The sequence below is a fragment of the Oryctolagus cuniculus genome, chromosome 7, assembly GCF_964237555.1.
Source record: "Oryctolagus cuniculus chromosome 7, mOryCun1.1, whole genome shotgun sequence".
NCBI classification, from domain to species: domain Eukaryota; kingdom Metazoa; phylum Chordata; class Mammalia; order Lagomorpha; family Leporidae; genus Oryctolagus; species Oryctolagus cuniculus.
Window position 1 is genome coordinate 110,644,587 of NC_091438.1, and position 12,324 is coordinate 110,656,910.

Sequence of the window (12,324 nt, forward strand, 5' to 3'; positions counted from 1 at the left end):
CCTGGCTTTGGATTGGCACAGCTCCAGCTGTTGCAGCCAATTGGGGAGTGAACCAATAGATGAAAGACCTCTCTCTCTCTCTCTCTCTCTCTCTGCCTCTCTGTAACTCTTTAAGATAAATAAGTAGATCTTAAAAACAAAACAAGGAATATCCTAGGTGTAATATTGACAACACTTGATTGCTGGCTGATGCTTGTCCAACTCAAAGGGAGCGAGGATGCTAGCCAGAGGCATTATTCTCTGAATAGCAACCAGATACCTCCTGCCATATAGAACCCACCACTGAGGTCCCTGGAGTCTACATCCCAAACCCTTCTTGAATCTATGGCCACCCTAATTCAATCCACCAGTGTTAAGTGGCTTTCAGCCAGAGTCCTCACTCACCCTCTCATCTCTTTCCCTGAACAGGGGCCAGTTATCCCCTCAAGTATACAACAGATATGCCACTCCCTTGCTTAAAACCTCTCAGTGTTTCCCCTCTGCATACAATAAAATAAAAATTCAGCCCCCTAATTTTGTACTAGCCCCTCCCTAGTCTTTCCTAATTCCATCTCTGCTTGTCTACTCCACTCTACATTGAACATCTCTCCCCACCTGCTCTTCCCTAAACCAGCCAGCCTGGCATCAGCTTGAGTGTCACTTCCCTCACACAAGGGTATAAAATGGAAAAATGGAATTAAAAGATAGGTTTATTTTGATGCAAAAAATCTGAAATCCATGCAATTTTTTCATAATCAGCATTTTGGAAGTATCTTTCTTAATCACTCTTGCTTAAATTTATCTCTTTGGTTTTCTTCTCCATAGTACTCTGCTACTCTGCTTCTGATCCGTCTCCCTGCTAAAGCACCTGGGAGGCAGTGGAAGATGGCCTAACCACCTGAGCCCCTGCCACCCACGTGGGAGACCTAGAAAAAGCTCCTGGCTCCTGGCCATTTGGGGAGTGAACCAGTGGATGGAAGATCTCTCTGTCATTATGCCTCTCACATGAATAAAAAAAGAAAGTAGAAAAGAAGAATAAAAACTTTCATGGCCGGCGCCGCGGCTCACTAGGCTAATCCTCCACCTAGCAGCGCCGGCACACCTGGTTCTAGTCCGGTCGGGGTGCCGGATTCTGTCCCGGTTGCCCCTCTTCCAGGCCAGCTCTCTGCTGTGGCCAGGGAGTGCAGTGGAGGATGGCCCAAGTACTTGGGCCCTGTACCCCATGGGAGACCAGGAGAAGCACCTGGCTCCTGCCATCGGATCAGCGCAGTGCACCGGCCACAGCGCGGCGGCCATTGGAGGGTGAACCAATGGCAAAGGAAGACCTTTCTCTCTGTCTCTCTCTCTCTCACTATCCACTCTGCCTGTCAAAAAAAAAAAAAAAAAAAAAAAAAAAAAAAAAAAAAAGAATAAAAACTTTCTAAATTTCAACAAAGCAGAATGAGACTGATGGAGGTTTTTTTTTTTTTTTTTTTAAAGGCTTATTTACTTTATTTAAAAGAGACAGAGGGAGGGGAGAGAAAGGGAGGGAGGGAAGGAGAGAAGATAAGATATGTTTAATCCTCTGGTTCACTCCCCAAATGACTCTAATAGCTGAGGCTGGGCCAGCCTGAAGCCATGAACCTGGAACTCCATCCAGGTCTCCCACGTGGGTGATAGAGGCCCAAGCACTTGGGCCACTTTCTGCTGTTTTCCCACATGCATTAGCAGGGAGCTGGATCAGAAGAGGAACAGCCAGGAATGAAACCAATGTTCTGATATGGGATGTCAGTATTGCAGGGAGCAGCTTAGCTTGCTATGCCACAACACCAGCCTCTGTGGAAGTTTCAAGTCTTTTAAGAAGAAAACAAATTATCACAATCCAGGCAGTCACTGAGCGGAATGACCCAGGCTGCTAGGACACGGGCAACTCCTCAGGGAGGGATGTGCTGAATGGTCTGGACACGTGCTGCTAGCTGACCTCATCATAGCCACTATGTGGCTAAGCAAGAAAGCCACTGCATCCTTTCTCTAGGGTTGCTTCCCACACTAAGATTGGCAGTTAGGCTGCTGCTGCCTTAACCTGTTACTCACTCTACCTGGAACAGCACTTCCTCTCTCGACTACAAAGTGAGTGCTTGCTTTATAAATGTGAGGCGCTCCTGAGTCCCTGGAGAGGCAGGACCCAGGACTGTTCTCATATCACAGAGGCGGCGCCTGACATAAGAGTTTCAGTAACTCTCCCCAGGTCACATGGGTGCTAAGGGGTGGAGCCAGGATTCCAGTCCAAACCTAGCTTTCACTTTAGAATCCATACTCTCCACCACACATGGCATGAGTATTAAGCTCTCCCCTGGTGGGCACAGAACTCATGGTCCAGTCATGGACCAGACGCAGCGGAACAAGCAGCTGCAAATAAATGGGGAGATCACGATGGCCTGGGCTTGGCAGTGAAAGGGAAGAACCAGGATGACCCCTGGGTAATTCCAGGAGAGGGCGTGGGGTATGGGAGGCACCACATCCCCTAGGTATTTTATTTTACAGAGCTTTCTTAAGGAGAATGTACTTCCAAGAAGCCAATGGCATCAGCCATATCAACTGCCAAACCAGAGTCACAGTTCAGTTTGAGTAAAAAATCAAAGCCTATAATCTAGCTGGAAAATACACATCTAACACACACTACCTTTTTTTTTTTTTTAAGGAACATTTATTTGAGAGGCAGAATTGCAGACAGAAAGAGTGTAAGACAGAGAAAAAGGTCTGCCATCTATCTATTAGGTCACTCCCCAAATGGCCACAATGGCCGGAGCTTGGCTGATCCAAAGACAGGAACCAGGAGCTTCTTCTGGGTCTCCCATGTGGGTGCAGGGGCCCAAGCACCTGGGCCATCTTCTACTGCTTTCCTAGGCCATAGCAGAGAGCTGGATGGGAAGTGGAGCAGCAGGGACCACAACCAGCCCCATAGGAGATGCCGGCACCACAGGCAGAGGCCCAGCTAATCAGGCCACAGTGCTGGCCCCTAGTGCACTACCATAGAGAAAAAACTGCATGTCCCCCCAAACCTGATTCCTCTTGCTCACTCCCTACTTCTGAAAGAAGCAGAGCCTCTAACCCTGATAAGGTTAACACCAGCATACTCTGGATCCTGGACGTTGGGGAGGCTCCCGTTGACTGTGTGGGAGTGAAACCCAGGGGGCTCAACAGGAAACCTGCAGGATTTCCATGGACAGCTGGGTCTTTCCCAGGAAGACCAGGGGAGCACAAACCTGTCATCCCAGAATGACTTTCCTGCCCTGAGGCATTGCGTCAGCCCCTGTGGTCATTGCGTTGATTGGCAAATAATCTGATAGGCAGCACAGTTAAAGCTTGCAGGGGTTTGACCGGTGGAGGCGATAATCCGTCTCTGCGAAGGGTGTGTGCAGCCGTATACAAGTTCAACTCTGAGAGGCAGGGTGGGAGTCCCGGCTCAGCGCTGCGGCGGAGGTGCTCGTCTCCCACCCACACTCAGGACCCAGGGCATGGAGGTAAGGCTGGGGGCCTCTGTTGCGTGTTTTGGGGAAGGCAGAAGGCAGACAGGCTAATGGGCCGTTGGCTCATTGGAAGGAAAGTCCTGAGGTCCCCCTGTCAGCCTCTGCGGTGGGTTCTGAGTAGAGGCATAGGGGAGCGTAAAGCAAAGGGGAGGCCAAGGTTGCCCCGCCTTCCAGCAGGCTGGCGCTGGGCATGGGCCCGGGTGGGTGGCAGATGTGCACGTGTGCAGCCCAAGTGCAGAGCGGGCAGGGCAAGCACAGCATCTTCTGGGTGGGTAGAGGGCTCTGAGGCCCTTCATGGAGAATGGCAGGGAAGCCCCCTGCTACCTGACCGTGCAGGTCCCGAGCCGCTGTCTGGCTCCTCCAGCCCAGGTGCAGCTGGCTCCAGTCCTAACATCTGCCCCTCTCCCGATGACCTCCTGGCTCAGCGCTGGCCTTTCACACGCTGGCCTGGTTCAAACCTATGGGCCCTTTAAGGTTACGCGCCTGGTGCTTGTCAGGCACCGAGCTGGTGGAGGCGCCTCGAGGGAGGGAGGCTGTTTAAGCAGATGGCCGGATCCGGACCTGCTGGGTGCTGGACTTAACCAGCACTCCTCAGCTGCCAAGCGGCCGCACAAGTTCCAGCCCCCCAGCGGGCATTTTATGGGAATCCCTTCTTTCCCCCACATCTGCCCCCAACTGCCTGTCTGCTGTGCAGCAGACCGCTGGCCTGAAGGGACAGGAGGTGACCATGACCCAGCCCCAGCAGCGGGAGGCCACCGAGGCGGACGAAGAGGCACAGATCCCGCCACACAACGAGGGGGAGCCGTGGGACTCTCAGGCTGGGGAAGAAGCCTCGTCCTCTGAGCCCAAGGAGCAGCCGGAGACCCTCGCGTCTGCAGAGGAGGAACCAATCCGCATGTTCCCCCAGCTGTCCGCATTTCCCCCGCTGACTGCTCTCCCCCCGCACGCCATGTTTCCCCCTCCGACGGCGCCCACGTCTCAGGCCACATTCCCCCCCCCAAGTGCGTGTCTACTGCATGCCGTGTTGCCCCCTCCGACAGCGCCCATGCCCCAGTCCAGTTTTCCACCTCCAAATGGGGTCCCTCCTTGTTGCTTTTCCTTCCAGGGGGGCTTCCCCCCAATCCTCAACTCCTTGGACTGTTTGTGACGCAAACTCTTTTCCAACAACGGCTATACTCTGTGCTTTGGCTCCCTGTGCCACTGAAGACTGAAGAGCTTAGCTTTTTTTTTTTTTTTCTCCCCAAAGCAAAGTCCAACTCCATTAGAACGTTATGTTCTATAGAACTGATACATGTTTAATAAACTTTCCACTTGAGCGATGAGGCACAAGTCTTTATTGTGTGAGTCTGAGGATGAGGACCTTTCCTTAAAAACGGGTTTGGGGGATTACGTTTTGGAGAACTGAAAAGTCAAAATAATTTCCAGGGGCCGGCACCGTGGTGTAGCAGGTAAAGCCAACGCCTGCAGTGCCGGCATCCCACATGGGTGCTGGCTCGAGTCCTGGCTGCTCCACTCCCGATCCAGCTCTCTGCTATGGCCCGGGAAAGCAGTAGAAGATGGCTCAATTCCCTGGGCCCCTGCACCTGCGTAGGAGACCTGGACGAAGCTCCCGGCTCCTGGCTTCGGAGCGGCACAGCTCTGGCCGTTGTGGCCATCTGGGTAGTGACCCAGTGGATGGAAGACCTCTCCCTCTGCTTCTGCCTCTCTGTAACTTTGCCTTTCAAATAAAATAAATAAATCTTAAAAAAAAATAATTTCCAGACATGGGGTATTACAATGCACAAGCGCTTGAGCTCCTTATTTGGAACTTGCCTTGTTTCCAACCCTATAAAGGATTGCCTTTACTTTTTTAAGGACCTGAACCTGTTTGGGACTGAAGGTTTCAGGTCCTAACAAAACATAAAACTCAACTGGGGCCAGCTGGAACTTAGACTTGTGGGTGCAGAAGTAAGAGAAACAGGCAGGAGAAATCTGGCATCCGAAACAGGGAACATCACAGAACCGTCAAAAGCCCAAACCTCGGGGTGGCGCAGTGGGTTAAAGCCCCAGCGCCCCACATGGGCACCGGTTTGAGTCCTGGCTGCTCCTCTTCCGATCCAGCTCTCTGGTATGTCCTGGGAAAGCAGAAGATAGCCCAAGTCCTTGGGCCCCTGCACCCATGTGGGAGACCCGGAAGAGGAAGAAGCTCCTGGCTCCTGCCTTTGGATCAGCTCAGCTCTGGCTGTTACGGTCATTTGGGGAGTGAATCAGTGGGTCGAAGACCTCTCGCGACCTCTCGTTCTTTCTCGCTGTCTCTATCTCTGGCTCTACCTTGCTATGTAACTCTGTCTTTCAAGTAAATAAAATCTTAAAAAAAAATAAAAAATAAAAAATAAAAAGCTCATGCCTGGCCTTTGGTGGGTCTTAATGAAATGCCACAGATGCTTAAGATTTTTATATAGAATCCAGTGACACAGAGTTTAGTGAAATCAGAATAAATTGATTTTACTATGTTAAAAATATCTGAAGTCAAAGGTTTGGAGTAAAACAGAACAGGGCAAACTGACTGAGAGCCACATCGCCACCTAGTGGCACACACCTCCACTGCCACCTGGAGAAACTACCCTGCTTCTGGGATTTTAAAAGGAATTTTGGAGGCTGTGGCTGTGACATAGTGGGTAAAGCCACTGCCTATGGCACCGGCATCCGATATTCCATAGTCCCAGTTACTCCACTTCTAATCCAGTGCCCTGCTAATGCACCTGGAAAGCAGAGGAGGATGGCCCAGGTCCCTGGGAGACCCGGAAGAAGCTCCTGGCTCCTGACTTTGGTCTGGCCCAGCTCTGCTGTTGCAGTCATTCAAGGAGTGAACCAGCAGATGGAAGCTGTCTCTGACTCTCCTCTCTCTCTCTGTAACTCTACTTTCAAATAAATAAATAAATAAATGGATTGTTTTATAGAAAAAGGAATTTTGGTGTCCTGGGTGCTATAACAGGAGACCACTTCATGTTTCCCATTTGGGCACAGGATGTTTATTAAACACTTTACATCACATGGCTTTTAGTTGTCAGGGCAACATTGTAAGAAAGCAGCTACAATCTTTGTTTTGGTGGGAAACCAAGGTTTCAGGAATAGGATTCAAACTCACAACCTTGTGACACTAGAACCTACTTCTCTCATGGAATTTGCCCGGGTCTCCACCTCCACTGCCTGCCCTCTTGGTCTTGTCCTCCTGTTCATTGCAAGCTGAAGGTCACTGTTCTTACCCTGGCTGCACGTTAGCAACACTGGGGAGCTTTCGCATCACGGGCTGTCCATGCCAGAGCAGTGAAGTCACAGTCTGCAGGGAGGCCCAGACTGACCAGAACTGTAGTTTTATTGAAGGTGACTCTCGCAGGTGCCTTAAGTGTTTGCTGGACACTCTCCTAACAACACAACTTTGCATCCCAAACCTGGGAAGGCCATTCGTTTCTTGGGACCTGAACCGGCACACATGTGGGATGCTGATGTTGTGGGCGGTGCTTAACCCACTGTGCCACAATGCCGGCCCTCCCCTAAGATCTACTGAGTGCAATGTGCCAGGCAGCATGGAGGTCAACACTGAGAGGCCTCCAAGGGCTTTGGTAGGCCCCATTCGTAGCACTGGCATCTCCTTGGGCAGTACTCTTCCTGGCTGGCTGGGCACCTGCACAAGGATACCTCAGACCACAGTGTCCTCTTTCCCAACACGCTCCTTCTATACGCCTTCCCTTATCACTGTGTACTCAATCCACCCTTCTCCAAACGTTTAAACTGTCCGGGAAATCTCTTAACGGACTTGAAATGAACCCTATCAGTTCCTTTTAGTGACTAAAAACTTCATATATGTTCTTTTTAATCTTCTGTCTTCAAAGAAAGATGTAAAAGCAGAAACAAAAATTTGTAGCAGAGAGTTCCAGTGACCTAATTTTGTCCAAAATGTTTTACAGTCATTCCATAGATAAAAGAGCTGAACTAGGCAAACTATCAAACTATAGAAGCAAACATAATTGGGAACATTTGTAATGGCTCTGATAGACAAATTAATCTCAACTGACTAATCAATAATTGGCAATAAAAAAGGGGGTGGACATTTAGATGCCTGCTTTCTATATCAGAGTGTCTGGGTTGGACTTGATTCAGCTTTCCACCAATGTAGATCCTGGAATGCAGTAGTGACAGCTCAAGTAACTGGGTTCCTGCCATCCACATGGGCGATCCAATTTGTGTTCTGGGTTCCTGACTCCTGCCCTGGCCTGACACTGCCTGTTGAGAAAGTTTCAGAAGTGAACCAGTAGATGGGAGCTCCCTCTCTGCTTCTCAAAAAGAAAGAAAGAAACCATCAGACTTTAGGGGCAGAAATATCTACCTTATTATTATGCCTAGAGATAAAAAATTTTTTAAAAAAATAATGTAATTTAAGGGCAGAGTGACAGAGAGAGATGGAGAGAAAAGTCTTGTAACTGCTGGGTTTCTCCCCAAATGCCTGCAACAGCCAGGGCTGGGCTAGGCCAGGTCAAAGCCAGGAGCCAGTAACTCCATCTTGGTCTCCCATGTGGGCAGCAGAAACTCAAGTACTTGGGCCATCACCTACTGCCCCTTAGGTGATGGTGGTCAGAAGTGTAGAACATCTGGGACTTGAGCTGGGCACTCTGATATGGGATGCAGGCGTCCTAAATGGTGGCTTAATCTGCTGCACCACAAGACTCATTCATAAGATAGACAGCAATTTAGATTGTGGGGAGAAGCTTCCAGAGTGCTGGCTGTCTCTTCTACTCATCTCCTTCTCTACCCTGCAGTCTGCCAGTCTGCTGATCCAGGCCTTTATCTTCCCTGTGCAGTGCACACTTGCTGACCTCGTCACATGCTGCTCTGACAATAAACAAGTCTTTTCCACATCGTCAGACACAATTATCTGACCCTTCCCTCCACTCTGCTGATAGTCTGGCCTACCTGCTAACAGAAGTAGTTGCCTAACGACAAGTCAGCTGTTGATTCCTATACTGTAGGGGCCAGGCCACGTACCCTGTTTCAATCAAAACACACACATTAAGCTGCTGAAGGATGCTCAGTGCAGGGCAGGAGTTTGCTGGCTTTTGTGTCTAAAGCCTCGGGCAGCACATGTGCTCCATGTCTGTAAGTGTGGTTCTTACAGCTGACAAGATCGCAAAGGATTGCATTAATCTAACAGAAACTGAAAGCATTCCTAACATGCCTCATACAAGGAAACAAGTGGAAACCAATGCCACTTTCTTCTCAAAAAACAAAAACAGGAATAAGGAAGTCTTTCACAATGCTGTTAACAGTGGCAACCTGGCTGAAGCAAAGTTAATTCTGCATGGGACAGCACGAGCTCATTTTCACTTAGGGTACTTTTAAGATTTAGTTAGTGCTACACTTTTCAGCTGTGTCTTCTTATGTCTTTGAAGAAAGTGGAGTCGAACAAATGCTATCAGTTGGTGAAGCTATCAATACAAGATCGAACCTAGGGAAGACTTCTGTCTGGCCACACTCGGCACTTGCAGTAGTGTCGAGTTACACATGGAAGTGGGGGAACCGCATGTGTCAGCATGACTTGAAGGACCAAGGCCCGCAAGCCCAGCAAACAGTACCGCAAAGGGCTTGTGGGAGTAGGGGCAGGAACATGAGTCACCTACGCAGGCTGCTACTGAAACCAAGGCCACCAAGATCTAAGTGGAAGCACAGTCTAGGCCCGTGCACGCAGTGCTTCGGTTTGGGGACTCAAGTAACTTAGCATCTGGTTTATCACATAAGAGCCCTTGAAACTATGGACAGTATTTCCATGATTCCTTTCATGCACGCTGAAAACCATTTACCTTTCAGTGTCTGTTTTAGCACTTTGGACTTAGACCAATGAGACGTTGGCTAAGCGACACAAATTGGTTCTCCCAGATGTAATGGTTTTTCATTTAAAACTTCTTATTTTAGGGCTAGAATCATCTGAATGACTGGCCAGCCCTCTCTCTAAGGCAGTAAGTGGTGGGTTTCATTTTTACTTATAATCCATTTTATGCTACCTCTGCAGAGTTATGGTGATTATCACTGCACATTTTGGGGCAAACTCATTAATGAACTCTGTGCCAGGAGGCTGCCTCTCACTCACTGCACGGCATCAATCTCCAGGACATGTGAGGAGCTGAAATCTATGGCAAAGCAATCAATGCATACTTTGCCTTCACTTTCTGGTATATTTCTGTGTCTCTGGATAATACACATGGGGACCACAGCTGATAAATAATTGTCTGCCTTAATTGATGTCGACCACACAAGGGGAATTGACCAGTGTTGGCAATCATTTATGCTACAGGAAAAAAGAGCATTATATTTTTCTCTTCCTTTAAAAGGAGTGGGAGAAACAGTACTTGGGCAGTTCAGTAACAGTCTTTGGGCATAAGAAAAGAAATCATTTCCTATTCCTTGCAAACTTTGATTTATAAAAGAACGCTGGAAGCTAAAAGCCTTGTTGATTTATCACGTGAAGCAAAGAGTAATTTTTCTCCCCTTGTTAGGCTTTCATATAATCATGCTCACTGCCTGTATGGGTGGCATTAAAGAATTTCTGAATAAAAATAATAATTTCTTGCTTTCAACCTTCATAATTCACATCAGCAAGCACCCTGCTGGGTGGTGATGCCTACTGCCAGTGACGCTCAATCTTTGTTGCACGCCACTTATCTGCTCCGCACAGCTGCGCGTTCCATTGACGGCGGTACCTGCAGGATAATGCGCCCGTAGGCGTTCTTCAGCAGATTAACCACGTCCGCGTGAGACAGCCCATCCAAAGGTTGCCCATTAATGCTGACAATCCGATCTCCAACCTGGAAGCACAAAAGTGGTAGCAAATCACCATCATTAAGAAAAATTAAATTTGAGAAGAATGCTTAAAGTTCTTTGTAAGTCATATTTCCCATTTGTGCCTATTGTGGAGATTCTATGTTTCTACTGTGTGTGCAACATGGGAGAAATATGAGGAATTTTTATGGCTTTCCCCAAATATAAACCCATCAGAGAAACAAGAAGGGGGTCAGTTTGGATGATTAAAAGGCACAGTAGGTCACTTTTGTATTGTGGTAATGGTGGTGTTTCATACATCCATTCACCAGTAATAGTGGGGTATACAAATTAATGGTTCAATAAAGCTCTAATGAGAAAGCCAAATATTTTCTGCTTTATTTTTTCTACCCAAGTTAAGATTACAGGGCAATAGGGGGAAAAATCATGAAATGTTGATTCTTTTGGTTGAGGGAAGACTCTAAGGTCAAATCTCAGTTGAAAACCAATTTTGGGTGGAATGAAGTGCTAAAAAGGGCCTGGGTGGATTTGCAAAGGAGCTGCAATTTCTTCTTTTATTGGAAGCTTTGATACAAACAATAATATTTTTATATGCCCGGGGACCTAATGAATTTCAGGCATAACATTTCTCTAATGCATTTTGCCCTCAGGTGGGTCTCTGGTGGCTGCTGGAATTCCAGCTTTAAACAAGGTGCCCGCGGATGCAACTTCCTCCCCACCCTACCACATGCTGTTAGCACTTGAACCAGTCCCCTCCTGTTTACTTTAAGTTTCTGTGTACGTGCAGCCACTCCACTGGCTTGAATCATGGCAATAAATATTGGGATATCTCCTAAGGGACTTCCTTTTCCTCCAGCAATGCTGATTCCAAGAGCATCATTGAGCTCCTGAAAAAGAAAGAAAATACAATGCTTACAGATGGAAAAAAGTGCTACAAGCTGGCTATCCCCAGGTAGCTGCTGAACAAAATCCCCCCATCACGCAGGAGGCTGGGATAACATGGGAGTGAAGCACAGGACCTTTGGAATCAGAAAGACCTATGCTCCAGCTCTTGCATCGAGTTAGCTGTGGGCTTGTGATTTAATCTCTTCCAGCCTCCACGTTTGTGTATCAAACAGGCACAATGCTCCGTGCCTCCAGGGTTGGTCTGAGAGTTAAATGAGATGATATAGCACTGTCCTGGCTTATAGCAAAGACTCAATAAAAGGCAACAGTAGGAGTAAATAATAACAAAGATAAAACCCATGCTACCATTCTGTTCAGGCTGATTTTGAGGCAGTCTTAGCAAGTGTGTTCTCATATGGTGTTTATGATTAAACTGCCACGTATACCATGTTGTTATGGGTGTGAACCAACACAGGGGGCCCTAAAGAGCCACACGACTGCTTCAGAACAAAGGCCCTTGGAGGACTCCCACTGTAGTGACAGCGGTTGGGACAGAGAAATAAAATGTGGCTGAGAATATTTCCTACGAGGGACCCTGGTGGAGACCTGGCCCTGGGCCCGTTTGTTTCCATATCTGCATCACAGGATTAATATTTTCAAGATCACTAACAAAGCACAAATGACAAGTCTGGTTCTGGCACAGGGGTGCGTACTACAGCAGTCTCTCCCCCACAGATTACAGCTCAGAAGATTTGTCAAAGCACATAAACAACTCCTGCAGCCTCCAAAACATAAAGAAAACAGATCGTAGTGGAGAGTTAAAACTTGGAGAAATGACGGCAAGGGTTACATTCCCTGATTTCCATTTCTTTCCTGGTAGCTTTCCCAGCGAGGGAGCAGGAAAACTGGTGTGAGCTGCTGGTGCACACTCCACGCCTCTGGCCAGGGACTCAGGAAAGGAGCCCAGGGGCCTGCAGTGGATAGAGGCAGAGGGGACCCCCGACTCTGTGTGGCAACCCACAGGGTTCGCAGGCTCAGGGCTAAGCTTCGTATGCGTGGGGCGGATCCGAACCAGCACAGCAAGAGCTTGGAGAATGAACCTGAGACTGGTACTCTGCTCACAAAATGCACAGTGGACTTC

The 12,324-nt window shown here is 48.4% G+C and overlaps 2 protein-coding genes across 12 annotated transcripts in view; one reads left to right on the top strand and one right to left on the bottom strand.

Moving 5' to 3' along the window:
* Positions 1-12,324, bottom strand: part of PATJ (PATJ crumbs cell polarity complex component) — a 438,074-nt gene that overhangs the window by 14,671 nt on the left and 411,079 nt on the right. For all 10 annotated transcript variants that reach the window (XM_070078398.1, XM_070078393.1, XM_070078397.1 and 7 more), the window contains 2 exons: positions 11,063-11,185; positions 10,220-10,324 (listed from right to left, as the gene is read on the bottom strand). In XM_070078398.1, the coding sequence (XP_069934499.1) occupies positions 10,220-10,324; positions 11,063-11,185 (228 nt within the window). The remainder of the gene's footprint in view (positions 1-10,219; positions 10,325-11,062; positions 11,186-12,324) is intronic.
* Positions 3,350-4,808, top strand: LOC138850641 (cleavage and polyadenylation specificity factor subunit 7-like). 2 transcript variants are annotated; one of them, XM_070078401.1, is made up of 2 exons: positions 3,350-3,482; positions 4,186-4,808. In XM_070078401.1, exons 1-2 carry the CDS (start codon positions 3,477-3,479, stop codon positions 4,633-4,635), a joined length of 456 nt encoding a protein of 151 aa, XP_069934502.1. In that variant the 5' UTR covers positions 3,350-3,476; the 3' UTR covers positions 4,636-4,808. The 2 variants fall into 2 exon arrangements, with proteins under 2 accessions (XP_069934502.1, XP_069934501.1); XM_070078400.1 differs by having other exon boundaries at positions 3,353-3,482; positions 4,183-4,808.